Below are 26530 nucleotides of genomic sequence, written 5' to 3'. Positions count from 1 at the left end.
TCCCCCTGCACGTCTGCTTCTTACGGACCACATTACTTGCCAAGGTAGAGATAGCCACAGAAAACCCGAACAGATGACAAGAAAAACATGTTTGAAAAGCCTCAGTAAAATCTTTGTCCCAAGAAAGCTCCCAGTTTTCTCCAGTCTGTCCAAAGACAAAAACACCCACACAGTTCCAAAGCACACAGCACATCCTGCTAGAGATTAACTACTTAAATACTATTCTATTCTAAGCATTTGGCAGAAATATTTATCTCTAATGAGCCTGTCCTGTAAATGAAGATGAAATTTCTTATTTTTGAACTCTTCCACACTTTTCCAAAAACCATACTCTCTAAACCATCAGTGAGTAAATGCATAAATGTACAGACACTTTTATCAAGGCTTCAAGCTGAACTCTTAGAGAAAATAAGAAAGCTGTATTAGGTTTTATAATTTCTTTAGATGATACCTTCTTGTGACACTCTGAAGTGTTAGCCTAGTTAGGTCATAATTTTGATTCTTAATTAGGTGATTTGATATTCAAAAGGGCTACACACTAGAGTCAGTAATTTTGAAAGTAAAATGATTTATTTTGGAATCTGTATTTGGATTCCAGATTTTAATTCTCTTTAGTGTAAATCATGGCCAAAGGGCATTTCAAGTATAGCTAAAACAGTTTACATTGAGTGGGACATTGCTATACCAGGTCTCAACCTGCTCCTTAAAGGTACTTAATTTTTCACTATTCATCATGTAAAAGGATAATTCTGGTCCCACATGGACCACGGCTAACATGTTCCTTCAATTCTCCCCTTTCACCAATAAAAATTGGTGAAACACACATGGCTAACAACCCACAGTCAAATACCTTATGTTTTGCTTGGAATGTACTTCTTCCTTGTATTATTTTGATTTGAGAGCTAGTGTAACTGTCTACCTGTACCACAATGGTAAAATATTCTAGTACAGGTCAGTCATATCTTCTTGGTGTTATTTTGGCTTCATGTAACAGAAAACAGTAGGTTTAATATTTTTAAAGTTTTAGTCTTCATATATGCAACGTGAAGAGCATGACCAGAACGCCTTACCAAGGTCCTTCATCAAGAGCAAGATTTATTCTGACTTGTTTACAATTTTTAAAGATTTTACTCTTTTCCTAACAGAACTAATCATAACCAAATTGAATATTCCTCTTAACTCAATAACACTAGTCAATTGAACAGGCAGGAGTTAATTTCCTTATTAAATCAATTCGCCTTATCCGCTTAGGTGGAAAAAGATGAACTGCAGTTATTTACACCTTTTCAAAATTCTTAGAAGGAAAAACAATGCCTTTAGAATCTTTTCAAAGTTCAACAAATGAAATACCCTTAACACATATTTCAGTCTTGCAAAGAAATATTAACAAAAATTTGTAAAACTAATTTGACACTTATTCTGGCTTACTTCTTCACTTCAAATGATTATCAGTCCACTTCCAGATATGGGCATAATGTAACCACTGCACAGTCTGCAGCTGTTTTACTGAATCATTTAGAGTAGCACATGCAAAGAAGGGCTGCCCATAGTAATAACAAGGACTTCTGAGTTGCTGAAACACTGCGCAGAACGTTCAGATTATATTAAACAGCAATTAAGTTATTCTTTGTCATGTAAGAAAATAAGTTACAGAAAATCAAGATACTGCCCTAACACAGCTCCAAACTTTATCGAAAACAATACCCATGAAGACAAAATAATAAACTCCCAATTTCAAGCATGAAGGGTGCATACAATACAGACTTTTCCCTACACACATGAAGACTGCTGTAAGGGGAAGGAGGTCATTGAGGCCAAAGACCATAGTGATATTATGTGGTTTAAGAGACTATGAAGCTGAATGAACACCCAGTCCAAATTAAGAGCAGGAATATGGGAAAAAAACACCTGTTTCCAAGTCAGCAGGAGTATCTGATATTTATTAAGAGACTGTCTGTCTCGCTAGAGAAAAAAGGCAGGAAAAAATGTCTTGTAACAGTGCAAAGATGCTAGCCCTTCAGACTCTACGAAAAGGTGTGGCTTTGCTCCCACTGTTTTAAAAAAGTAGAAATATAGAAAAGGACATGAATAAAATTTCTTTTAGAAATGGTAATTCCACATTTATTTAAATCATTGTGTACTCTGAAATCTCCACATTCCTTTTCTAAATAAGAAATAGTTTCATTTTTTATTTTATGCTTTCTGTGAGATATCACACAGCCAACTAGTACTTTCCAAAGCTGCAGATTTTTTTATTCAGTGTTATCACTACTTCATAATTAGTCATATGAATATGTCATAAAGCCAGTAATGCAACCATAATCACTTCTCTATCAAGGAAGTAGGAATTTTCACTCCTCACTTTTCCATCACATTAGAAATGGACACATGTATACATTCAATTGAAAAGTGCAAAGAAATAAGTGATAATGCTTTAGAGCATAAAGATGACCATCTGGTGTTGATTTGCTGCCTAAGTGTGCATACACTGCAAGAGCAGCAAAAAGTGATCAAACTGAGATAAAACTTATTTAAAACTTTCTTATTACCTACCTCCTTCCTATTGGTCAGCAACACAACCAGTGTTTGGTTTCCGCAACCATTGAAAAACAAACTGCTAGCCCAATCAAATATGCATAATTTTTAGTTTTAATATAGAAATACATTATTTGAATTATGAGCATGTACTTCATGTCGTACCTGGCATGACAGTAGCTTGCTGAGTGGCTGAGTCTGTACTTAAGGAAAGGCGGCCACCTTTGGCCAATCTATCGCAGAAGAGGGTGATGTTCTTCTTCAGTCTGCTAGTATCTTTGGGCATGCACAACTGGCTGCTGAGAGTCAGGGCCTGTTCCTTAGAGCTCTTTGACAAACAAGTTCTTAACAAATAAGAAATGGCAGCATCCACAGTTTCTTCCCAACCCTAGATTAAAGAAAAGGAATTTAAATAAAATTAGGTGAGCTGTAACATGATATAGCATATTAAAAACAAAGTGACAAGTCAAGGAGTAAGACTTTTCAAATGATAGTGACACATAAAACATAATTTGGGGGTTAATGAGTGTCATGAACACCCAGTTCTTCAGCTTGTACAAGCAAAAACTGAAAAAAGCCAAACTTGTTCCAATATTAAGACTGACAGAGAAATATAATTTCAATAATAATAATATATGAACGGTATGTGACATAACAGTTAAATTCAGCAGTTGTATTAATAAGTGAAAACCAAAAGCTCCTGAATGCAACATTTAGAATTAAGAACAGAACTGAGATGTAAACGCAAACATAATATGTAGTACATAACATTATGCTGAAGACATGTCAAGGCCAGGAAAAAAAAAAAAAAAAGGTATCCAATTATACATTCTTTGGAAACGTTGTCTAAGATTCTGACAATATGCCGATAGCAGAGAACACCATGACTGCAACCCAAAGCTGCAGATATTCAGCATCCATTTATCAGACCAATTAATTAAAAGTTATGATACACACAGCATTAGCACAGGTGTGTCAGTGCTCTGATGAAGTGGGACTTAGATTTCTTACAGCATAGTGTCAAGTTGTTCAGTTCAGTTGAAACAAGCAGCTACCTGTGGAGAAGCTTTCACAGGAGGAAAAGCTTAATTCAGAGTCACATTCGGTACACTTATTTCCACAAAATAAAGTGTCTACTCCTGCAAATAACACTCAGTAAAAACAAGTAAGTTTCTTTTCATGAGGCACCTTGAAAAGCACCTTTGAAAGTTATTTTCAAGTTTGTAGTCTGTATTATGATTCTATGGTTTTCAGTGACACAAACAAAGCAAAGGCATTCCTTCAAGTAAGAATCTTATTATTTGTGACAAGGTTATTAGGTTAATGCGTAAAATCTAATATGACATCTATATTATTTATGCAGTGTGCAATGCAGAATTGAGTCTTCTTGATGCATTTTGCAATCTTAAATTACACTCTGTGATGGGACCATGTGATTAATCCAAAGTGTGTATAATTAATGAACCTGCAAGATAGTCACAAAGCCTGCTTATGTCTTTTCATGACTGTGGAATAATTACTAAATTGGCCAAGAATACAAAAATACAGCATTGTTCACACATTAAGGAAAGTCATAAAATCAAGAGGCTTCTGAGGTAGAATACAGCCGCAGCTGGCACACGAAGAATGCAACATCTGTGATTCCCTGTACAAGGTTGTTTGCGAAACTACACGAGGGATGGAACGGAACGCGCTTGTTCCGTGGCCTTCCCTTGTGACAAATAGCAGATATGGGGACGAGATAGTACTACGGAACTGATAAGCGGCCTACACGCTACCCGAGCCAACATTTCGTCAAATGTTGATGAAATGCTGTCCTTTGTGCGAACTTTGCTCACCACAATGTACCAAAACACAACTCCATCCCGGAGGCTATCTGCCCCCGAGGTGTGAACACTCCTCCTTGAATACATTAATCATAATAAAAGTACGTATGACTAAAGTCACTCAAACTCCACTTTGAAGATAAAAAAATAATATAAAAATAGCCCAAGAGAGAGGGGATGTCAGGGAAGACACCATCGCAAAGAATTCCACCGCTGATTTCCGGGATCAGTCGACGGGCTGAGCCTCTCTTCCCCCCCATAGGGACGCCTTTGGGTAAGACTTCGATTACACCGAGCGCTTTCTCGGGGACTTAGAAATTTCTCTAGAGAATCTCTACCCTACATTTATAGCCAGGCTGTATCGTTTATAATTTTGTCGCGCGTTTGTATACTTAACAATATCTTTATTTGCACGTGCTTTGCAGACAGTGTATTTATCACCGGCAATCCTAAAGAACCTGTATATCTGTTGTTTAAATAAACTGCACTGTTTAAGTAGCTAGTCGTTTCGCTTTCTCACTGAACGTGACCAAAACTACAGAGAGGCCGTGCTAGTTTAGGAGCACGACTAGACTGAAGGTGCAGCCCACTATTAGCGTATCCAAATCGTAATAGTTTAACACATATTAAACGCGATTGGACTGATAGTGCTGAATTGGGCATCACTCAGAATTTAAACCTAGCCGCACCTAGCCTCCCACCTCGGTGAGGAGTGTTAGAATGCAAGGGGGTTTATCTTCTGCCAAAACCGCTTGGCCCCGTTTCACGCAACAATGACAATCTTACAGAGCTTGGACAGTTAGCAATTCATACGAAGGGCTTTGTGGTCTGCTAACTTCAGGACTCATAACATCGCTTAGTATTCAGCTACCTGTAAGCAAGTTTTAAATATGCGCTGCCTACATGAACAGGAAATTATATTCAGTTGCTGCAATATTAGCGTCTGCTCTCTCAACACTCCTGATTAGTTGGGACTTATTTTGGCAATAGTTTTTACTGACTTTACAAGTTTTGAGGCTACCGTCTGGAACCACCCAGCTCTACCTGCTGCTAAGCTAACAGAAGGTAACACCAAGCTAGCTCTTCACACGGCAATTAAGCAGGCAGAACAAAAAGAAAACTCAGGTATCCAGTTGTAGTTAATACGACCCCAGAGTCTTCTAGTTTTTAAGGTCTTTCTCATGATGCATTCTACTTGATTGAAAACAGTCAGCTGAACAGCAAAATCACCTACCTGTCCAAATTTCTGCAACTGGGTTACTGTAACATTTGAATGAACGACAGTGTCAACCCTGCTGGACTTCACTATCAAGCAAATAAGATTTATGATTTTTATTTTTTTTTAATCAGATATATATGGCTTTTGTGGAGGCTAGGGTACTACTTTTCCTACAGAGAAGCAAAGGCCACATTCCTGACCTTGTTACTTCCTAAGAACAGGCCCAGGACAGATGCTTACTAGTGGTCAAGTACGTCAGTGAGACCACACCGTCATACGTACTTTATCCTGATCCAAACATACATACACTATTCTTAATAGCATCCTGAAAACATATGCGTATAAAACATTCACTTTTTGCAGAGGAAAAGGATCAACTACTGGTGTTTTCTTAGTCAGCGTTTGCCTTTCCTGACTTCAGAACAATGACAACAGTAGCCTAATGTCTTATCTGGATTTCCCCCCAAAAAAACATGTAAATTAGAAAAAAAAAAATGCCATTCATTCAAAGCTGTGGTAGCTTGACATTTTTCAAATATTCTAGAAAGGGTCCATTGGAGTGCAATCCATCCACTGACCTGTGATGGTGACAGGAAATAATCCATTCCACAGACAATTTAAAGAGGTTAATGAGCTGGTAAATGCCGTCTACATTCCCACATACTGGGCAATGAAATTTAATACGTACAAAGCATCAAAAACAGTCAAACCAAGCACTCCTCATTATACCGCAAATCATGAAAAATAAGACAACATAAACATTAGAATCTTGAGTTTCACTAAAAGACAAAGAAACACGTGATGTATCAGCATACAGTAGCTGAGAAGCTGGCCAATATATCCCTCCAAAAAAGGTATAAAATTGCAGGCAAAAGGAGCCTTTAAATAAGGAGCCTGAAATACAAGCTAACGAAAGTCAGGAAATTAAAAGTGGCTAGTATTTTGTCCTTGGCTCACACAGGTATGTTTTACTTTGTACCATAGCCTTAACATTTTCCAACCCTTGATCTTGTATTTAATTTCCATGTAAAATTGGTTTCTCAGTAGACCATAAAACTATCTTCTCCAATTCAAGGACTGTTGACCTAGTAAGTCCAGTCAAATCCAAAGCAGCCTTTATGATTAGTGAAATAGTACACAAAAGCTACTTCTACGTGAAAAAAAGTCTTGGTGGAAATCTGTGGAGGTGATATTATACAACTAAGAATTAATGGCTGTAATGACGACTGCATTTGTCAGCAATTTTTATTGGTGAAAGGGGAGAATTGAAGGAACAAGAAAAATTCTTCACTCCTTACACATTAAAAAAGCTAAAAGATGTTTGCAAATGAAAGTTTTCTAATCTACAGCCCACAATGAAGAATGATTCTACAGCCATAGTTGCATTATTCACTAATGGCTTTCTGTGTAGCGTTCTGCATATTTGAGGTCTGAATGGAACACCTTCAATAGAACTGTGATACCAGTAATCATCATCCTATGACGAGCAAGCATTGCCATAACTACCACAAGAAATGTGAGCCAAGACTCACAAAGAGGTATTATTAAATCATGCAAATTCTTCATACTGACTGTATCATCTGAAAAAGATATGAAAAATACTTAATTCGTCAATTTAGCTTCTTCACTGAGAAAGGCCTGAATTAACATTTTGCAGGTATACTATATTATTTTTCTCTTGTAGGTAATAGGTAGAGATTGGCACTTTCTTTTAACCAAATCATATACGCTCTGCAGCGTCTGACGACGAAATGTAGGGAAATGGTAAAATCCTACAGACTAGTGGAATTCAAGTCTGATGAAAATCCAGACAAATGACTCAAGCATAAATACATTCCAAATATATTAAGTGCTTAAGAAGAATATTTGTAGTGAGCACACAACAGTAAAAGCAACAACTGAAATTCTTATGCTAATTTTGCTCTCTCTAATCATATCTTCCTTTAAATCAAATATGTATAACAGCCATAATATTAACTGATTTGATTTTTATTCCTATTGGCATTTAAAATAATTCAATTCTAACAAGAATTTACAGACTGATGAAAGCAATATCGAAGTAAGAATATAGCTAACATCCAAGACAAGGTAAGAGACAGAACAACTAAAATGAAGAAAATTAATAAGATAAATAGTTCTAGAAGAATAGTTCAAAACAGTAGATTAATCCATTCCATTTTAATTCTAGGAAAGAATTTCAGGCAGAAAAACATCCTTATTTGTGAGATTGTACTCTGAAGTCTTAACCTATCGTCAAGAGCTAGATTATAGACATTTAAATCTTATTAAGGGTTTACACTTAGCATACTTACCTACTCCAAACAAATTACAATTTACTTAAAACATAAGGGATAAAAGACGAAGGCAAAAACCAAGGAAGTACAAGGTAACATCTTGGTAACTCTGACCATAGCGTGTCATCTCCTGAACAATCAAGCTATGTACCTGATACAAGAGATATTTAAGGTATAAAAGATTAAAGAGTCTATGCACAACAAACAGAACAGTTAACAGAAAGGAATCAAGACTTATACAGGAAACTGTACGAGATCACTTTACAATATTTATTTCACTAGTCTGAGTATAGCACAAGAGGTCTGTGCAGAGCTCTTTAACAATAGCTATCCATGCTAGCAACTACATTCAAGCTACTCCAGAGCTTCTAATTCAGCTATTAATATCTCACATTTTTGCAGCAGTAGATTGCAAATATCAGCTTTGGAAAAAATCCTTTGTGAATAAGTTTTTTTTTTTAAAAAGTCTGTCAGATACACATGTCATTTCTGCACAGTTGTGCTGTAATTGCCAGTGACAATAGAAATAGTAACTTTATCTGTTCAATGTAGAAATATTTATTTAATAGAAAAACCAGCAGCATAAACAACTCTCTACAAGAACTGCTCATTTTGAGTCCTGCTTGGTAAACATATATTGATATCCTATGACAACTTCACCTGAGAGAAATCTATATGACAGACTCTTTCCTGAAAAGTACGCTTGCTATTTAGAAGTTTAATCTTTCTCTGGTATTTTTCTCCTCTGAAGCATAATTCACAAACCACTGAAGACTTCTGCACTAAATATAAGACTCTCAGTTTTTGTAGGATTCTGTTCTATGGACATTTAACCTTGCATCAAGATTTGCCCAAACTTTCTTCTATAATGTCTTCGAGTACAGAAGGAAAGCTGAAAATGCATATGGCTTAGAAATCAAAATAGTGTTTTGAAAACTATTGTACAGAATATGCAATGCGGTATTTGTCTTTTAGGAATGGTGCTCCCAAACAAACATTTTACCAAGGATCTTCTAGAAAAATCATAATGTAGAAGAGTAGTAACTAAAGCAGGGAGTGTTTCAGCAATCTAGCAAATTGAGCATTAATGAACAAAGGTTCTGAAAGCTGCGTTCCATCATGATGATGACCTCTACCATTCAAGTCTTTAATGTATTTTTCAAGTCCAATTCAGAAGAAAGTCAGGCTTACAGAAACAAATTATGATTAGTAGCAGTTGTAGGGTTTCATGTATTAATGAAACAACCAATAACATGATTAGAGTGTTTCACCTGTAAGAAAGCAAAACTCCTCCAGGTGGGGATCATAGTCATAATATTTCTACAACTGCCTAACCCTTCAATGCTTTTGAATTTGCTCTCAGGAAAGTGCATGTTTCACCAAAACATGATATATCAGGTTGACTATAGATGGTGGTTTTAATAGCTCTTCCATTAAAATGTAATTAATCTCTGACTATTGGAGCCAAATTTCTACACGGGCTTCTTCCTTTAGGATCAGATGTTCCTCTTTTGCACAGAAAGGCTTTCAAAATTAGGTTAGAATTAGGTCAGAATTAGACTAGAATTAGATCAGTAGTTTTCTTCTTGACAATGTATCTATATTGCCCAACTCCTCTTTCAAATTGGCTCATGTCTCAAAATCCGAGCAACACAGACTGTGTCCTAACACTGTTTTTTTTTATTTTATTTCCAGACAACAGTGAAAATTATGAAGATCTTTAAAGCAGAGTGGGTGAGTGGCAGAGAAGAGGGCATGTTTTTCGAGACATAAATTCTAACTATCTAATGTACAGTTACTCCTCTCTAAGTAATGCTTGTTTCTTGTAATACAAATACACCCTGTCTGGAATTGTGAAACTTCACACACACCATCGGTTTCTGTAGCCATTCCTGAATGCTGAATTTTTGAAGGATTTTGTCGTCTTAATTTTCTTTTTAACTTGACTTCTTACAACCATTGATCCCTTTCTGGGAACTGATGAAAAACTTTATGTGAATGGAGTGGCTTGGCTTCTTTGCTGCCAGCTTCAGAGCTCTGTTGTTTTGTTTTTTAGCACTGAAATCATGTAACACTTCATCTTTCTTTTCCTCAAGAACTTTTCACCAGTTAGCTAGGAAAACCGAGGTGCTCTTTGGGTTTTGCAGATGCTGTCAAAGCTGCCTGCAGGCATGCAAACACATCAGGAGTCATGCATCTTGCTGAAGAATGCTACACATCCAACAGCAGGTCTGCCATAGATGAGGTCTGTAACTTCAATGAGGTTCTGCAAGGTAATTCCTGATACAGGGAAGAGGAATCAGACTTTGTTATACTTGGTCTGGTGAAAAAAGTAGAGAAAACATATGCTAAAAAAAAAAAAAAAAAAGCTTATTGAGACATTTCACTGCATCTCAGCCCATATTTTATTTTCATATCAGTGATATGCTTGGGCAGGAACTTTTCTTCTCTTACTCCAATATCCCTTATTAGGTTACCAATACAAGACGCTATGAGTCTGACAAATGAGTCTGTTTCCAAAAGCTGTGAAATATGGAACCACGCCCACTCAAATATTTTAGCTCTGAAAAAACATAACTTGACAAGAGGTTTATTTCCTACTTAAATTCTCACAGTACTTTAGATCTACTCACCACTAACTTTAAACTCAGTTCTGTTGCTTGAAATCTCATCCAGAGGGTAGTGGTCAATGGCCAAATGTCTTGATGGAGATTGGTGACAAGTGGTGTCCCTCAGGGGTCTGTATTGGGACCAGTAGTGTTTAATATCTTCATCAATGATACAGACAGTGGGATCAAGTGCACTCTCAGCAAGTTTGCATACGACACCAAGCTGTGTGGTGCAGTTGACATCCCTGAGGCACAGGACGCCATCCAGAGGGACATAAACAAGCTTGAAAAGCGGACTTGTGAACCTCATAAGGTCCACAAGGCCAAGTGCAGGTCCTGCATCTGGGTTGCGGCAACCCCTGGTATCAATACAGGCTGGGGGATGAAGGGATTGAGAGCAGCACTGCTGAGAAGGACTTGGGGGTACTGATGGATAAAAAGCTGGACATGAGCCGAAAATGTGCACTCACAGCCCAGAAAGCCAACGATATCGTGGGCTGCATCAAAAGATGCACAGCCAGCACGTTGAGGGAGGTGATTCTGCCCCTCTACTCTGCTCTGGTGAGACCCCACCTGGAGCATTGCGTCCAGCTCTGGAGCCCTCAGCACAGAAATGACATGGACCTGTTGGAAAGGGTCCAGAGGTGGGTGACAAAAATGATCAGTGGGCTGGAGCACCTCTGCCATGAGGACAGGTTGAGAGAGCTGGGGTGGTTCAGCCTGGAGAAGAGAGGCTCTGGGGAGACCTTACTGCAGGCTTCCAGTACTTAAGGGAAGCCTACAGGAAAAACAGGGACAAACTTTTTAGCAGGGCCTGTTGCGATAGGACAGGGGATAATGGCTTTAAATTAAAGAGGGAAGATTTAGACTAAATACAAGGAAGACATTTTTTACAATAAGGGTGGTGAAACATGAACAGGTTGCCCAGAGAGGTGGTAGATATGCCATGCCTGGGAACATTCAAAGTCAGGTTGGATGGGACTCTGAGCAACCTGATATAGTTGAAGATGTCTCTGCTCACTGCAAGGGAGGTTGGACTAGATGACCTTTAAAGGTCCTTTCGAATCCAAACCATTCTGTGATTCTATGATTACAGATTTTATTCTAAATGAATAAAAGTATCATGGCTTTGAACTGATGTGAGAATCAGAAAACAAATCTAACAGTAAATACGTAACTTTCAGTCTATAAAACCTGTCCTATTATGTCATATGAAGGCCATACACTAATGATGATGAAACTGATAAGTTTTTTCAGTATATATTAAGTAATTCCAGTGGATTTTTACAATAAATCATAAACCACATCATATTTCTAAAACACTAGTACAATACTTTTCAATACACAGCAAGAGTCTACACATCTTTCAATTAGGACACAATATCAAGGGAATTCTTCACCGACAATCAGCTTCTTTAAAAGAAACAACCCAAAAGAGTCACTGATTGTGTATATTGAGTGTAATCACTGTAACACATCACTCTTGTCATTAAGCAGTTTAGATGACAACTGATCTGAACTTCTGGTATACAGCACATATTCAGTAATTACTACTACACTAAAATATTTTAGCTTATCTTTGTACCTGAACTAGATAGATTACACCACCATAACAAAGAGAAAGTTTAGAGGTCCCCATTATAATATTACATAGAGAAAGATGTCTGATAACAGAAGCTTATTTAATCTATCAAACAAAGGGTATGCCTCTTGGGACAACGGCAATACTTTGTAGGATATCCAAGTTAGTTTTAAAGGAGGTAATACATGCTAGAGGCAAACTAATCACAGCAGAACACAATTCTAATTTACACCAAGAAATAAGATCCCTGAGTAGGCTTCTGCTCACAACAGTCAGCCCACTGAAGATTAACTTCAGTATCTCTAGAAGATTAACTTCAGTATCTCTAATACTGGCAGAATAAATAAGGTGATAGCTCAAGTTAATTACAAAATTAACTCTCAAAACTTTTTTTGAGAACACATCTAGCCAACAGATATGTCAGATTCTCCTTTAGCATAAGGTTTATACCAAGACTGAATGCTTGTTCTGAGCTTGATACAAGCTCCAGAGAATACAATTAAACAAGACAAGAACACAACAATTCTTTCTGTCCTTAGAACTTTTACAATTCCTAGTGCACACCAAGACTTGCTTCTGCATAATTTTGTTTAAACTAACTTTATGCCACCTGGAAGAAAGAGAGAAAGCTTTCTTTTTTGAAAAGCTGTGCTATTACCAGCCACCATAAGTCAGCCTTTTAAAAAAACAAAAATCCTATGTCCCCTTCTTACCAGCCACTGCAAAAACTGCAAATCACAAAAAAAAAATATTTGGAAAATACAATTGGGCACAGCTTCTCCGGCTAGTTCTTTGAAGTGAGAAGCATCAGATAAAGATACATTATAGATTTTCATCAATACACAAACAGTTTAAACAGACCACACTAAGCCTTTCTTTCTCAGACCAATAAAACATTGGCACTTTTCTATTCTACCCACAGAATTCACTGTGAAGAATCACATGAATTCTGGTACAGGTGGAGATCACTAGATAGTAGTGTAACTTGCTTCCAACTTGCTATGTTTGCCATAACCCACTGTCCTCTCAGTAAATAAAATTAACTGCAAGACGAGAATGATTCACAAATATTTAAAGGAACTGTGATGGTGCTTAAAGTAGTAGTGAGACCGCCACCTCACTCTTCAAATTCCCTCTTTCCCCCAAATTACTTACCACAAACATTTGATCTTTCATTTCTAGACATTATAAAATTGAAAAGTAATCAACCAGTTTGAAACCCCGCTTTTAAAGAATCACAAATACAAATAAAGTAGAAATGGTTACACATCAATTTGCAGTAACAGTGGCTTTACAACCACGTGTCCTCTCCACCTACTCTAGCTGTCTCTGGTGTACACTGGTCCTCTTGAAAGCAGGCTAGCAGGCAGAGTGCTGAGCAAGAGAGTTTAACTTTCATATCAAAACATAAAATCAAAGGAGGCTGGTACTTGAGCCACGCTCTTACTTCTCTTAGTCTCCAGCTAGGTCACATATATATGCCTAAGCAAAGGACACTGACAGGATCCAGGCACCACTACTCCATTTTTAACCTCACTCCCTCATAGTGGACCTTCCCTGCCCGGGGAAGCGCAGAAATGTCATTCCTTACCTTCATCTTTCCCTCTCACTTGACAATCTTACGCTGCCCTGAACCAAAAATAAACTTCAAATGAGGCTCACCTTTTTTACTGAAAAATGATGGTTTTTACCAGGAAAAGCTTAAAGCTCCTTCTGTTTATTTTGGTGATTAAAGCTTTAAAACCCAATACGTTTTTTTTTTCAATTCTACCAGGCTTAGATGCTTGACTGTTCCAGAAGAGTCTTTCTGAATGGTTCTGTTGCCTGGTCTTGATTCAAATAGGAGGAAGACTTGTTTATTAGTTTTGATTTTTGAAAAAAAGATAGGCAACATCATTTAGTGTGAATTACTTCTCCCAGCTGGAAAAAAAAGGCAACAAATTTCATGCTTCTCCCTCTAAAACTACTTATTTTGAGTTGTATTATCAATCTTGTTTCTAGAAAGAAGGAGGGGAGGAGGGAAATAATATATCTGCTATAAATTTGTCTGCTTACAGATATAAAGAATACAACTGCATGGAAAACTGGTTCCAAGTTACTAGTTGTCACTGCCCACTGTCTTGTGGTGGGTTTGGGTTTTTTGTTGGTTTGTTGAGTTTTGCGGGTTTTTTTTTGTTTAAGAAGTTTTAAAAGTACTTACAAAATACCAAAAGATAATTTGTACAAGCGTAAGACAAACAATCAAATATAAAATATTTCAGCCTATTTTGAAATATTTCAGTCTGTTACACACTTGGAGCTTTGCATTTAAAAAGCAGTTAAAACAATACGCAGAATATAAAAAAATATAAGACACAAAACACTAATTCCAGACATATTTTACTGTGATTAAGACCCTAGGTTGGATTACACTCTAACTAATTACAACAATTAGTGAAAAATGACAATTTCCAATGAATTCTAAGAATTAGGACTCATAAAAATTGCTCTCAACAAAGATATAATTATTAGCTCAAAGCTTCAACAGTACTAAACATTAATGGAAAAATCCAAGAAAAAGTTGGCTACTACCAATCTTGATACAATTAAGCCTCCTGGAATTACAGAAATAATCTTATCTCTAAGCTTGAGAACTTTCACTGAGTAAAGGATTCTTTCCACAAACGGGTATTTTCTATGTTACTCAAGAACTCTACAGTAACCCATCTGCTATCATGCGTAAAACCTAGCAGGTTATCTATCCAGTCTTTCCCAGGTGACTGATCTTTTCTTTTTCTGGTGATTTACATTCAGATCATCTTCTTACAGAAAGCAGAGACACTTTTGATAGTAATTCCTATGACTCTTACTAGGCACTTCATTATATTCTTCTGACACCATCTCGTTTTCATCATTGCCTTAAAGTATATTTTTCTACTTTATCTAATCTACACTGTAAAGTAGTAAATTTATAGTCAATAACTTCAATTAGATCATAGAGTCACTTAAAAATATGCATTTCACCCTCAGGCTTTTTTTTTTTTTTCCTTCAAATTACAATTTCAATAAGAAGTTAAGATCAAATACAGACATTTACTTGGTTGGTATGATTCCAAACATAAATAAAAGGAGATGAAAATGTACTTCCTCAATGCCAGTTTGTAGCTATTACTATTTACTCTAGCATCACAAATGTGACTATAACAAGAAAGGCATGATTCTGAGCAATGAAGGACCTGTATGTCATTATTTCATAAAATCATGAGAAGTATGAAAATGTTAATTCTATAGTAAAATTAATATTGATGGCCATACTGTTGAGGGCCCTCCATCAGTCCTAAAGTTAGAATGTTAGTATTGACAAATATTTTTTTCCCTTTGTAATATCTTAAACAAAGAAAGCATTAATAACTTAACGATCAGACATAAGTCAATCCAGATGCCATGCAACCGTTATATCAAAACTATCCCATGTAGCATGAACCCTTTGAATCCTTTAAATTAGCCTGGACAAATTCCCTCCTTTCCCAAAAGGATTTCCTATTGTAAACATATGCTTTATCACAAACTCAGCATTTTTCAAATATATCTTTCCACCCAGACAACTCAGCTTGGTAAAGTATAATCACTGAAAAACATCCCTTAAAATGTTCCTTGCCTTTTTCATTTTTCAGGCTCTATACTACTTCAAATTGTTGTCACTCACTATTAAAAGCTACTAACAAATATGCTAAGTCTTGCAGAACAGTCATCAACTGTTCTGAAAAAAGTGAATTGCATAATAAAATCTCTGATACATCATTAATATTATTATGGTGATCATGGATTCTTTTGTCTCCAAAAGCACTCTAAAATAGTTTTCTACCATATATTTCAACAGATAGCAAAACACAGGATTCAAAATCAGTATACCTTTTGAAGGATAGTTTGTTTGCATGGAGCTGTATCACTATGCTCTGAAATACTGACAACATATACTTCTGTATTTTGAATATAGGTTTAATTTTAGTCACACAGTAACAAAGTACATTGGGACAAAAATGCACCTCACTTCCACATGACTAAGATTAACTTCTATTCAGTTTTGGCATCACTTTCTAAATGGTTTCATCAGCAGAAGAATTAGCTCATTTATCCCACTAGTCAAAAGCAGAGACCTAAGAGATCTCATTCAATTTCTGATGTTATACTTCTCAGACTGTGCAGAATTCATGAAAGAATCACTGAATAAGGGGAATGCCCTTGCATTTCCAATAGTAAACAAGAGCAACCCTTTAATCATTTTAATCAAAGCAATACTATTTAGATGCTAGTTAGAAGTTTACTGCTGGAAACAAAATATGATGCCAAATATGCGTTATTCCCAGAAAATACCCAAGTTTGCAGTAATATTTCTGCTATACCTTTGTAGACGAGAAAACCCAAATTTTATATATTCTTAGACAAAAGTCTGCAGCAACAGAAACCATTTAGCAGTCTGAAAAAAAGACTGGTGACAATGGGAACACAAAACACCACTTTTGTATTTGCTAAATATCTGACAAGAGTTATTGCCAGGTCTAGAAAACAAGATGCAATCTGTTCTAAATGGAATGGCATGTATGAGAATAATGTTGATGTTATGGTCAGAGAAGCATTTCTTTTTATGGTAACAGTATATTCTAAACATTTCCCTTTTATTGAAAAAACACTTCCACAGTTTAATGCTCACAAGGCAGAAAATGTTCTGGAGATGTAGACTGCATCCCAACTGTCTTCTAACACATTCCCTCCAAAGAAAAATACAACAAACCATTGTGCAGGATTGTTTGAAGAGTAAATAAAAATTCTTCAGAGTACTTTCTTTCACCAGCGTTCCACTCAACTGCTTGCAAGGAAACCTGAACGCTAGCTAGGAGCTTCTGTCTGTAAATACCATTGGTATGTCAGAAGATTTCCCCCTTCCCTGCCTAAACTTCTCCTTAAATTACATTCAGATTTCTGTGGTACTATAACAACTTCAATATGGCATGTATTTCAGTATTTTGTCAAGGCTTCAATTCCATTTCCACCTCTGGTTATTGTTGGTTTACATTTTTCATCCTGGCTGCTCTGCAGGATGTACATCCTTACAATATTTATGTGAGGTCTTACAGCTTTAACATGGAATATTGTTAACTACTATAAAAAACAAAACCACATCGAGATATACACTGAAGTGATATCCTGAGTTATAGGATACATAACAGATTTCACCATCTTTTATCAAAACATGTGTCAAAGCAATGCAATTCCTGACGGCAAAATAAAAGTGAATCATGCAAAAAATGGTTGTTTGGGCTTTCATAAGATTCATACTAACTTTCGTTAAATTCCATTCATGGGAATGCACACTCCTTATTTGCGCAGCTTGAGTTTTCAAGTTTAAATGAGGAAAAAATCCAAAACAAATCTCAACAAAACTGTTTTGCTTTGCCTCCTGTGGGTCACTAACATGTAAAATGACAAAACACTTTTTTTCTCCACAGGGAGAAATTGCAGATGAGCCTAGATTCACTTGGAACCCAACACAAGCTTTCTAAATGGCCACAAACCATTCTAAGTATTCCAGGCATGTATCAAAGTCTGGTTTCACTGTATATTGCAAAAAACCCTCTGCAAAGCATGAAAATTAAAATCAATATGTACTTAGATAATCTTTATTTTTTATTCTATAGAAGTCATTTGTGAAAGGTTATGCAGTATACTTTTTAGTTCAGATATCTAAAAGAAACCGTTGAGATGTATTAATGTCAGAATTTTTTCTCCTCTAATTGTGGCATGCTATCTCTAAGTATTTTATTCTAGAATCTAGTAAAAAGGCTGGACTTGAAACTAACTAGAGATCAACTCTAGTTGTTTTAAATTTAGAACATTCTTTAATGCAACTAAAGCACTGTTTAGCTGGGGACCTTAGGCAAGAATAGAACACAGCATTATCTTTCTTTACAGACCATTCTTCAAGTTTTGCACGCAATCTCCCATCGTCACACTCACTAAATCAGAGCAGAATTTTCAAGATATCTACATGAAGCAGGTCTATCTAGAGCATGGTCTGAAGAATAAAAGTACATTATCTATTCACAGTATTTCCTTTGTATAACTTTCATCCATTATATAAAGCAATGCGTAAACACTGAAGACAACGTATAGCAAATGCTTAATGGATTAAATATACTGTATTACTGTGTGGACATGTCTGTATTCTATGGTTCTATTGGAATGTGTGCATGTGAATACAAATGTATGTGTATTACATAGCATTTATATTAGAGTCTTCAAAAATTGGGGCTATTCTGTTTGTGTTAACAACTGGGCAGAAGCTAAAACCAGCTAAATTTATGTGATACACTCCTACTTGGCTTGATAAGGAAGGACTTTCCCACTTCCCTGTGTAATCAACATAGTTTGCATCAAACACCTACTTAATAAGGCTACTAAATAACTTCAAAAGACAGCCTTCAACAAAGTACATGGGAAAAATTTAAGTGCTTAAAGCTCTGTCAATGAGCATTTTCCGAGCAGCTCTTACAGATTCTTACCAGCTCTGGTGTATCTTCTGCTAATGGCAAAAAAGTAGCTTCCAGAATAGCAACTTGATCAGCGCTGAGCTTCTGCCACAGACTAATGAGCATAATCATCAGATGGGTGGCACTTTTCAACTTTGTGAATGCCTGGAACACATTGGCTTGATTTTCTTCTGCTGCATCTGCTAGAGCTATTACCTGCAAAAATTACAAACGTCTGTTAAATGTAATTTTACCATCCGTGAACACTCAACACTGAAATTACCTTTGGCACACTCTTGTTTTCCTTTAGAAGATCCTGTGGAATTCTGTTTTCCATAAACACAAACTACAGAGTATTAAATGAGTTATCATTTATCTAGATTTTTCTTTTGTGTACACAAGGCAATTTCAAGTCCATATGGCAAGAGGATTAATCCATCTAGTACAATCAGTGTAGAAAGGATTGTGTTTAGAGCATATTCTTAAAGTGTTCCTGAAATTGATCCCCATATCACATCACATAATGCATGATAACAAACTACCTTTCAGGTTTATACTACACAAGACACTAATCCATATATGACCAGCAAGCCTCCTGTATTAATCAAAACCAATACATTGATTTTATGCAATTAAAAATGCGGTATATAATTATTTCCACATGAACATAATTGCCATCTGTTATTTTATTAACTCTCGAGGCTCTCCACGTTTTGCACTAGTTGCTTCAGCTTTTATGCCAAAACATAAACATTATGGATCATGTGTATGAAGGCAATACCACTTCTACTGCCAGACATTATGAAAGAATTTTCAAAATAAAATAAAATGGCAGATTCACTCCTTGTAAGATGGTAAGATAGTTTTGCTGAGTACTTCAAGATGGCGAAAAACATAAGAGCTATTATATGATATTCTACCCAGTTCAGAAATAACTTGACATTGTATATAATATTGTCCACTCACAGCATTACAAAAATAGATATTTTGAAAAACATTGCTATAAACGCCTTCTTTCTTGAAATACAATGTTTAGATATTTTCCATCACTGGTGAAAAGTGAAGATGACAGTGATTTCAATGTGCAACTGCTGTAATTTCAATATGACAACAAGAGATTTTCCACGGTATTTGAACTGAATTACTTCAACTAAAGGAAAGGAATGATGGTTAGGGGTTTTATCCTGCGGGAGCACAACTTACAAGACCTGTTCTCCTGAATGGCACTACATCTTCTTGTTGCCTGAACAATACTTGGCTTACAGCAGCGCTGATTATATTCACTATCATTTAAGTCAACACAAAGCACCTCTCACAACCACTTTCTCCTTCCATTTATTTATCTGCAAAATGGGTAATAGGTGCATGACTGGAGTTGTGAAAAGCCTCACATAAATGCAGTTAAAGTGTAATTAGTATTACAACTGAATTTACAAAGTAGAACTTGCAGAGCTCGATCCATTAACATTTGGCAACAGCCGGGAAAACGAAAATACTATACGATGCATCTTCAGCCGGGAAACAAAGCCAACCAGCTGTTAGCATTTGGTGGAGGAAAACTATTTTTAATCTGCAACACTGGCATTAGAGATGTGTGTGTTCCCTCCAAGCTCCCATGTGACTGGGAAGATAAAGAAAACAGAATTTTAGGGAACTATAAATATGAAACATTTCAAACAAAATGTGTTGATAGCTTTTGTTTTAGATTTGAAAATGTAATGTTTCCAAATAAAATGGAGAACCCACAGGACACTCACGAGTCCAAACACTACATAAATCAGAGCCAAGTAACAAAACAAAACAAAGCAAGCCCAGCTAACCATGTGAAAGAGAAGTGAGAAATTAATCCCAAATAGTGAAAACCAACATAACACACTTTGGTTAGAGAAGACTAACAGTATCACGGACATATCACCTGATGCAATCATGCCCGCATGCTGACCAAAGCACTGATGATCTCCATACCTCATGATCTGCACCAGGTGGACTTCCGTATTGCCGTTACTTTTCAGTTATGGGTGACAAAGCTACATGGCAAATGCAACACTACCTAGTACCCTACGTCAGTTGCATCTGACCACTGTAACCAGTAACTTTATGCACTGTACAGCTTCATCTTTCTGAGGAGACAAGCAACAACAGTAGACAAGGTCTCCTCACCCTAACAGTAGACTTCAAATATCTAACCATCTTTCCTGTCCAATATGCGCTTGAGAATTTTGGGAAGAAAAATATGCTAAGATGAATTTAACATGCTGATGACATTCATCAGTATGCTTCCTATAATGTCATTACCGGATGGGATAGTGCAGTGGATAAATTCTGAATTCCTGGAATTTGGAATAAAGGCAGGCTAGCTGTATCCTATCATGCTCAACTAATATACATTTTGCTGAGGAGTCAGGCAAAGACAGTTGCACTTACAGGACAACTACCTAAAGCCCACTTAAATAACAAAGGCAAAGGACACTTTCTAGACTGAGTCATTAATGAACGGCAGTCTCTCACTCCGTGCTATATTTCAATGTACACTGTACTGTATACCTCTGGAGCATAAATTGCATAAAGAGAAGTAACTGGCATGCCTTTTATCTTAAGGATCCTTCATTAGAAAATTTGCTTTCTTTCCATTTTAAAATGATGAACAAAGGAGATGCTCACCTTTTCATAGGCTATAGATGTAAAACAAATATCCTAGTACTCCCAAACAATACTTAATGTACCAAGCCTATAAGCTAATTTGAAAGCAGCTTGATAAAAAACACTTAAAAGTACAACTGTTAAGATGTTTGTCTTTGGTACGAAATTTTACAGTTCTGAAGGCACAATAATACAAGACAAATATTATATCAGTGACAGACCTAAGTCTCTAAAGGAGGGGTGCAGTCTTCAGAGTGTTGCAGGTCACTGAAACATATAGCAATTAAATCTTTAAAAGACTACATATATACGAGTTCTACTTTACACTTGTAGAGAAATCAAAGAGGGGGAAAAACATTTCTAAGTACTAATTATTCTGCTAATAGATGAATAATATCGCTTTCTGAGATCCGGAATATCCAGGATAATACAATATTAATTACAATATAATAACGTAGGCATACACAGTCTTGTAGTTTTAAAAAAGCCTACACCACAGACAGAAAAAAAGGTTGTCAAGACAGCACCCTAAGACATGCTGAGAACTGAAAGCCAAAGCAACATAGAAAGCAGCTGGAAGGGACTAAAGATAACTTTGACAACACATGGTTCCACAGTAAATACTTAGTATGAGGGGAAAAAAAAAAAGAAGTCTTTCCTCACAGAGGAAAATTACCCTAAATAACTCCCAGGACATAAGCTATGAATTTTAGAAGGGTTCTGGGGTTCTCCATTCAAACGCTTGCAGAATTTAAGGATTAAGAAGTTCTAAAACCATGACATTCACATTTTTAATTATTTTATTTTCACCTGAAAATTATCTCTAATTGTATTTTACAACAGTTGAGGGAAAGAAAGAATCCATACCCTTTGCAAACTGAGATCCTGGCCTCTTCAGACTCAGTCACGGTTTCTCCATAATTTCCCAACGATACCTTCAGTTCTCACAGTAGTTTTTCAGTTTGTTTATTTAAGATCTACTATATTATCTTTCTAAACAGATATACCAAAAAAAGGAAATCTCTCCCTGTCTCACTTTACCACAGAGTAGGTGGAAAAATATATTGCAACTGGCAGTTCCTAGTGTAGCTTAGATGCAAAGTTTTTAGATCAACTGGAAATTACCAAGTAAAAGTCCATCTTTATTGCATAAGGCCTATCATTGTCTATTTAACATTTTTCTTTCTCCTTATTTAATATCGCAAAGCTTTCAAACAGAGAAAACTAAAAGTAAGTTTTTCAAACTTTCTGTCTAAAAGCAATGGAAGAAAGGAAAGTAGCTGATGCAGGAAAGATTTAAGAAGTACTAGAAGTATTGTAATGGGTTGAAAGTACAGTATTAAATATATTTTTTTACAACTGACCAAAACTTGATTTCCATTTACATTCTTTTTTGTTTAAATTTTTCTGACCAAATTCTTCTCTGTTCCAATACACATACCTAGCAAATTACAAGTTATTAATGAAATCATGTTGTAAAAAGGAAAAAAAAAAAAGAACGAAAGGCAGATGAGAACTATTCTCTAAATTAAGATCATATTTAAGATTTTTTTTACTAAATTTCATATTCACAGTTGCAAAGGCAAAGCTGAAATCCAGAAGTACTTTTATAATCTTTAGAACTTCACCTCTCAACCCTATTACAAGGATTTGACTGCAATAATTTCCAAGCACAGAGCATTTCTTGTATTTTCCGTCTTAAGTGTTCAAGCAGAAATATTTCTCTCTTATTTCATTGCTAAGTAGACCTCATAAGATGTCAAGCATTTGAAAACTGTAAACCAATGGTGATTCCAGTTTTCAGAACAATCAGATTTCTCCATTATTATTGCTTACTTAAAGATATTTTTTAGGCAGCGTTTTACATCCAGCAGTAACTTCAAAATTAGTAATCCCCCTTGAAAAAGTCTTGCAACATACCCAGTCTTGTATATTCAGACAAGTTCCTTGGGCAATAATGAACACCACTCTCAGGCTTATTCCAATAATACAAAAAAATACCAATACAATTCCAAAAATACAAAATGCCTTCTTATTAGCTGGCTAAGAAGTTGAAAAAGTAAAGGGCAAGAAATGAGTATGAAGTTCCAAAGAGCTTTCTTTTGACTTGGCGGTATATTTTCTTGGGAGTCCCTAACACCATTGGGACTGAAGACTCCCACAGGTTTTATACCATAGTCTAAAATGGAGAACAGGAATCATGACTGACACATTTGTGGTTTTTTAAGACAGCCAAGAAAAACGTAACTGTCCACCACTGGTGAAACTTTAGCCAACTAGTCTTATTCTCACCAATTCTATCACACAGGGTTCAGCTTCTGGTAAATTTGAAGTATCTTCATCTTTAGCAGAAATCAAGTTTGAAGAGAGCAGAAGTTTGACATTTAAGGAATACAGAATCTCTTTACATTTCATCCATAGCACTTAGGAGCAAATCTTCTATAAAAAATTTGTTAAAATATGAAAAACAACATCAGAACTGTAATTATTCTGAAACAGACACAGGGATTATCACGACTATTACGTACTCCATGGTAAATTAATCCATAGTCTAAACTTTTATACCTGGTTTCAAAAGAGCCATTCTGTACATAGAGTTATACAAGCAAAAATGGAGATCACGAGTTCACAGGTCTCTTCTGGCACTTGATCTTAGCTTAATATGGAATAATTTATTGCAAGGTACTTATTTGATCTTTCCAACTGTTTTTAAACAAAATTAGGTCTTCATAAACCAGGATTCTAATGCACGTAAAGCAGAAAAAAAAAATAGAGGGCTGAGAAATGCTGGGGTTACTGCTTGTTCATTCCTACTGCAAGGACATTTACTACTACTACTACTGTATTTCACCCTTCCCCACATTCATTCATTTTAGAGAGGGAAATACAACCCAGATGCTAAATCTATAACAAGTTCTAACAGAATATTTTTCTCATGGTTTTAAGAAGTCTCCATCACATAACCTAGTTCACATAGAACATGTAAGAATTTAAAGTAAAATATTTTTTTCCTTACAAGTCCCTTTGTTTACCTGGCACACATGGCATGCACCCATATACAAAGGTTAAGACACAGCAAAGAAAACTTTTAAAACAGATAACATAAGTGATAATATCAGTTTAATTAATAAAATCCTGAATATCCCTTATTCTGGGAGCAAACTTTTTTTTTTTTTTAACGGGCAACTATCAAAGTAGTTTACAACATAACAAAACAGTGATTAGCAGCCTGATTCCCTGTGCAGACCATCTCACTCAACAACCATTGTGCACACAGCTTTTGACAGGTGACTAAGGCTTTATGGAATGCGGGCAAAGATATCCATGTCAGCGAGCGATCTTTATCAAACACTCAGTCACCAGAAAGAATAACCATGTCACTCCTTCAAGGGAGCACTTCTAAACGCTACGGCGTTCCCACAGCGCTGCAATGGGTACGTGAGAGCGCACCTTGGGATTAAGTACCTCAGGCCACAATTATCTGACCCTTGTATGAATGCCTCGGCTAGTGCTAACCACGACCACAGTTTTTGAAACTGTGGCATAGGCCCACCGTGATGACAACAAAGGACCAATTCACTAGACACTGAATACTCAACTTTCAAGTGAAACCCAATGTGACCCCGATCTGAGAAGACAGCAGAGAGACGAAAGAAGTTGCAGCACTATGACCCATGCACTATCTGGATGCACCCAGCTATTCTCACAAAGTTCTACTGCCTGACTTGATGAACAAGAAATTATTGATCATCACGAGTAATTACTATAGCAATCTGTGCCTCTGGAAACGAGAACAGCTAAATTAACAAAATACTCAAGGTTGTAAGGAAAGCTGTGTGGTTTTGTTTTCTTCTGTGTTATTTCCATGACAGAATTATGATTAACAGCTCTACTGCACCTTCAACTGGAATTTGCCATGAAGCAGTATCGTCTACAAGCACATCACAGGTTACAGCTTAAAATGGCAACCAACTCAAACACTCTACAAAAGCCAAATGCACGTACCTTTTAAATTCAGAATCCTTTTTTGAGACTTCACATATAACAAACCTGTGTCTTACTTCCGCAAACCAAATGCAGGCAACAGTGGATTATTACCACAGAAAGTCACATTGCATCTTATTTTATTACACTTTAGGAACTAGTGACAATGATGTTAATAAGAAATCTTTCGGCATAAAGTAACTATCATTTCAACTATCCACAGACATAATGATATGAAAATGAACAATTCAAAAGGAAAGAGATCTCTACCCTTTTCATTTTTTCCTCTTTAAAACACTCAAAAAGAAAAGAGGCTACTACTTTGTCTTCATGAGTCTCTGTTCCCCCAGCTTTTATCTACGCCACTACACTCTAACTAGGAAAGTTTTTTGAAGGTTATTAGTGGGTTCAGAACCCCAGGCACTTGAGTGCATTAACTAAAATTGGTAATACATTTAAATTCAAATTTAAACCTGGATAGATCAATGTCAATCTACTTCATAGCAAATCTGCATTTTGACTAGACAAATTATTTAAACAAGCTATGTCAGTAAAATGCAAGCAAGACAACAACCTGGTTAGCTCTACACAGTATGTACAAGCTAAGTAAAGGAAGAATATTCATATTCCCCTAAGTCTAAACATGCAGCTCTTCATATGCATAAATCAATGTTGAAAGTTTTTCAGTACTAATGTAGTGGCAAAAACCTGCCTGTTTGCATCACTGTTGCCAGTTTACTAGTTCTATTTAAAGACATCTTCGTGTTTTATATTGCTGCCTATCTTTATCTGAGCTTCCTTCTTTAAATCCACGGTAACAGAAAAGAAGAATTCCTGTTGTCTCTGGTATTTCTTCCATGTGTGGCAAGGATTACAGTTAAGATTGTTCTAACTTGTTTAATTTACTTCTATTTGCTTGACTTTTTTTTTTTTTATTAAAGGGGTTTAGCATTTTTGAGAAGCCAGATAACTTAATACGGTCAATACCTGACACTTGACCTCTTTTTGCTAGCCTATCCACAAGTAAATATTGCAGCCACTTTTGCATGTGAGTAATTTTTTATTTGGTACAACTATTAAACATGAAGGTGGGGTAAAAAAAATAATTTCTTGAAGGAAGGCTACAAACATATTCCAAAACATATATGATATTTTCCAATACATTTAGAAGCAAGTTCTACATCATAAAATCCAAATTTAAAAGCAGAGTTATAAAATTAGTAGCTTATCTGAGTGAAATAACATCTGCTATAAATTACACAAAACCCAAGAAGCCAGTTAGTTACAATGAAACCTTTACTTACCCTTTCAAAACAAAAGTTCCATTTAAGCATA

The 26530-nt window shown here is 36.1% G+C and overlaps 1 protein-coding gene across 5 annotated transcripts in view; it reads right to left on the bottom strand.

The window, feature by feature from the left end:
* BBS9 (Bardet-Biedl syndrome 9) overlaps nucleotides 1–26530 on the bottom strand; it is a 304742-nt gene that overhangs the window by 147665 nt on the left and 130547 nt on the right. For all 5 annotated transcript variants that reach the window (XM_054193653.1, XM_054193651.1, XM_054193652.1 and 2 more), the window contains 2 exons: nucleotides 18605–18787; nucleotides 2701–2923 (listed from right to left, as the gene is read on the bottom strand). In XM_054193653.1, the coding sequence (XP_054049628.1) occupies nucleotides 2701–2923; nucleotides 18605–18787 (406 nt within the window). The remainder of the gene's footprint in view (nucleotides 1–2700; nucleotides 2924–18604; nucleotides 18788–26530) is intronic.

Source organism: Rissa tridactyla, chromosome 2 (genome assembly GCF_028500815.1).
Source record: "Rissa tridactyla isolate bRisTri1 chromosome 2, bRisTri1.patW.cur.20221130, whole genome shotgun sequence".
Classification (NCBI taxonomy): domain Eukaryota; kingdom Metazoa; phylum Chordata; class Aves; order Charadriiformes; family Laridae; genus Rissa; species Rissa tridactyla.
The sequence above is the reverse complement of the archived record's forward strand: the minus strand, read 5'-3'. Positions and strand labels throughout refer to the sequence as shown.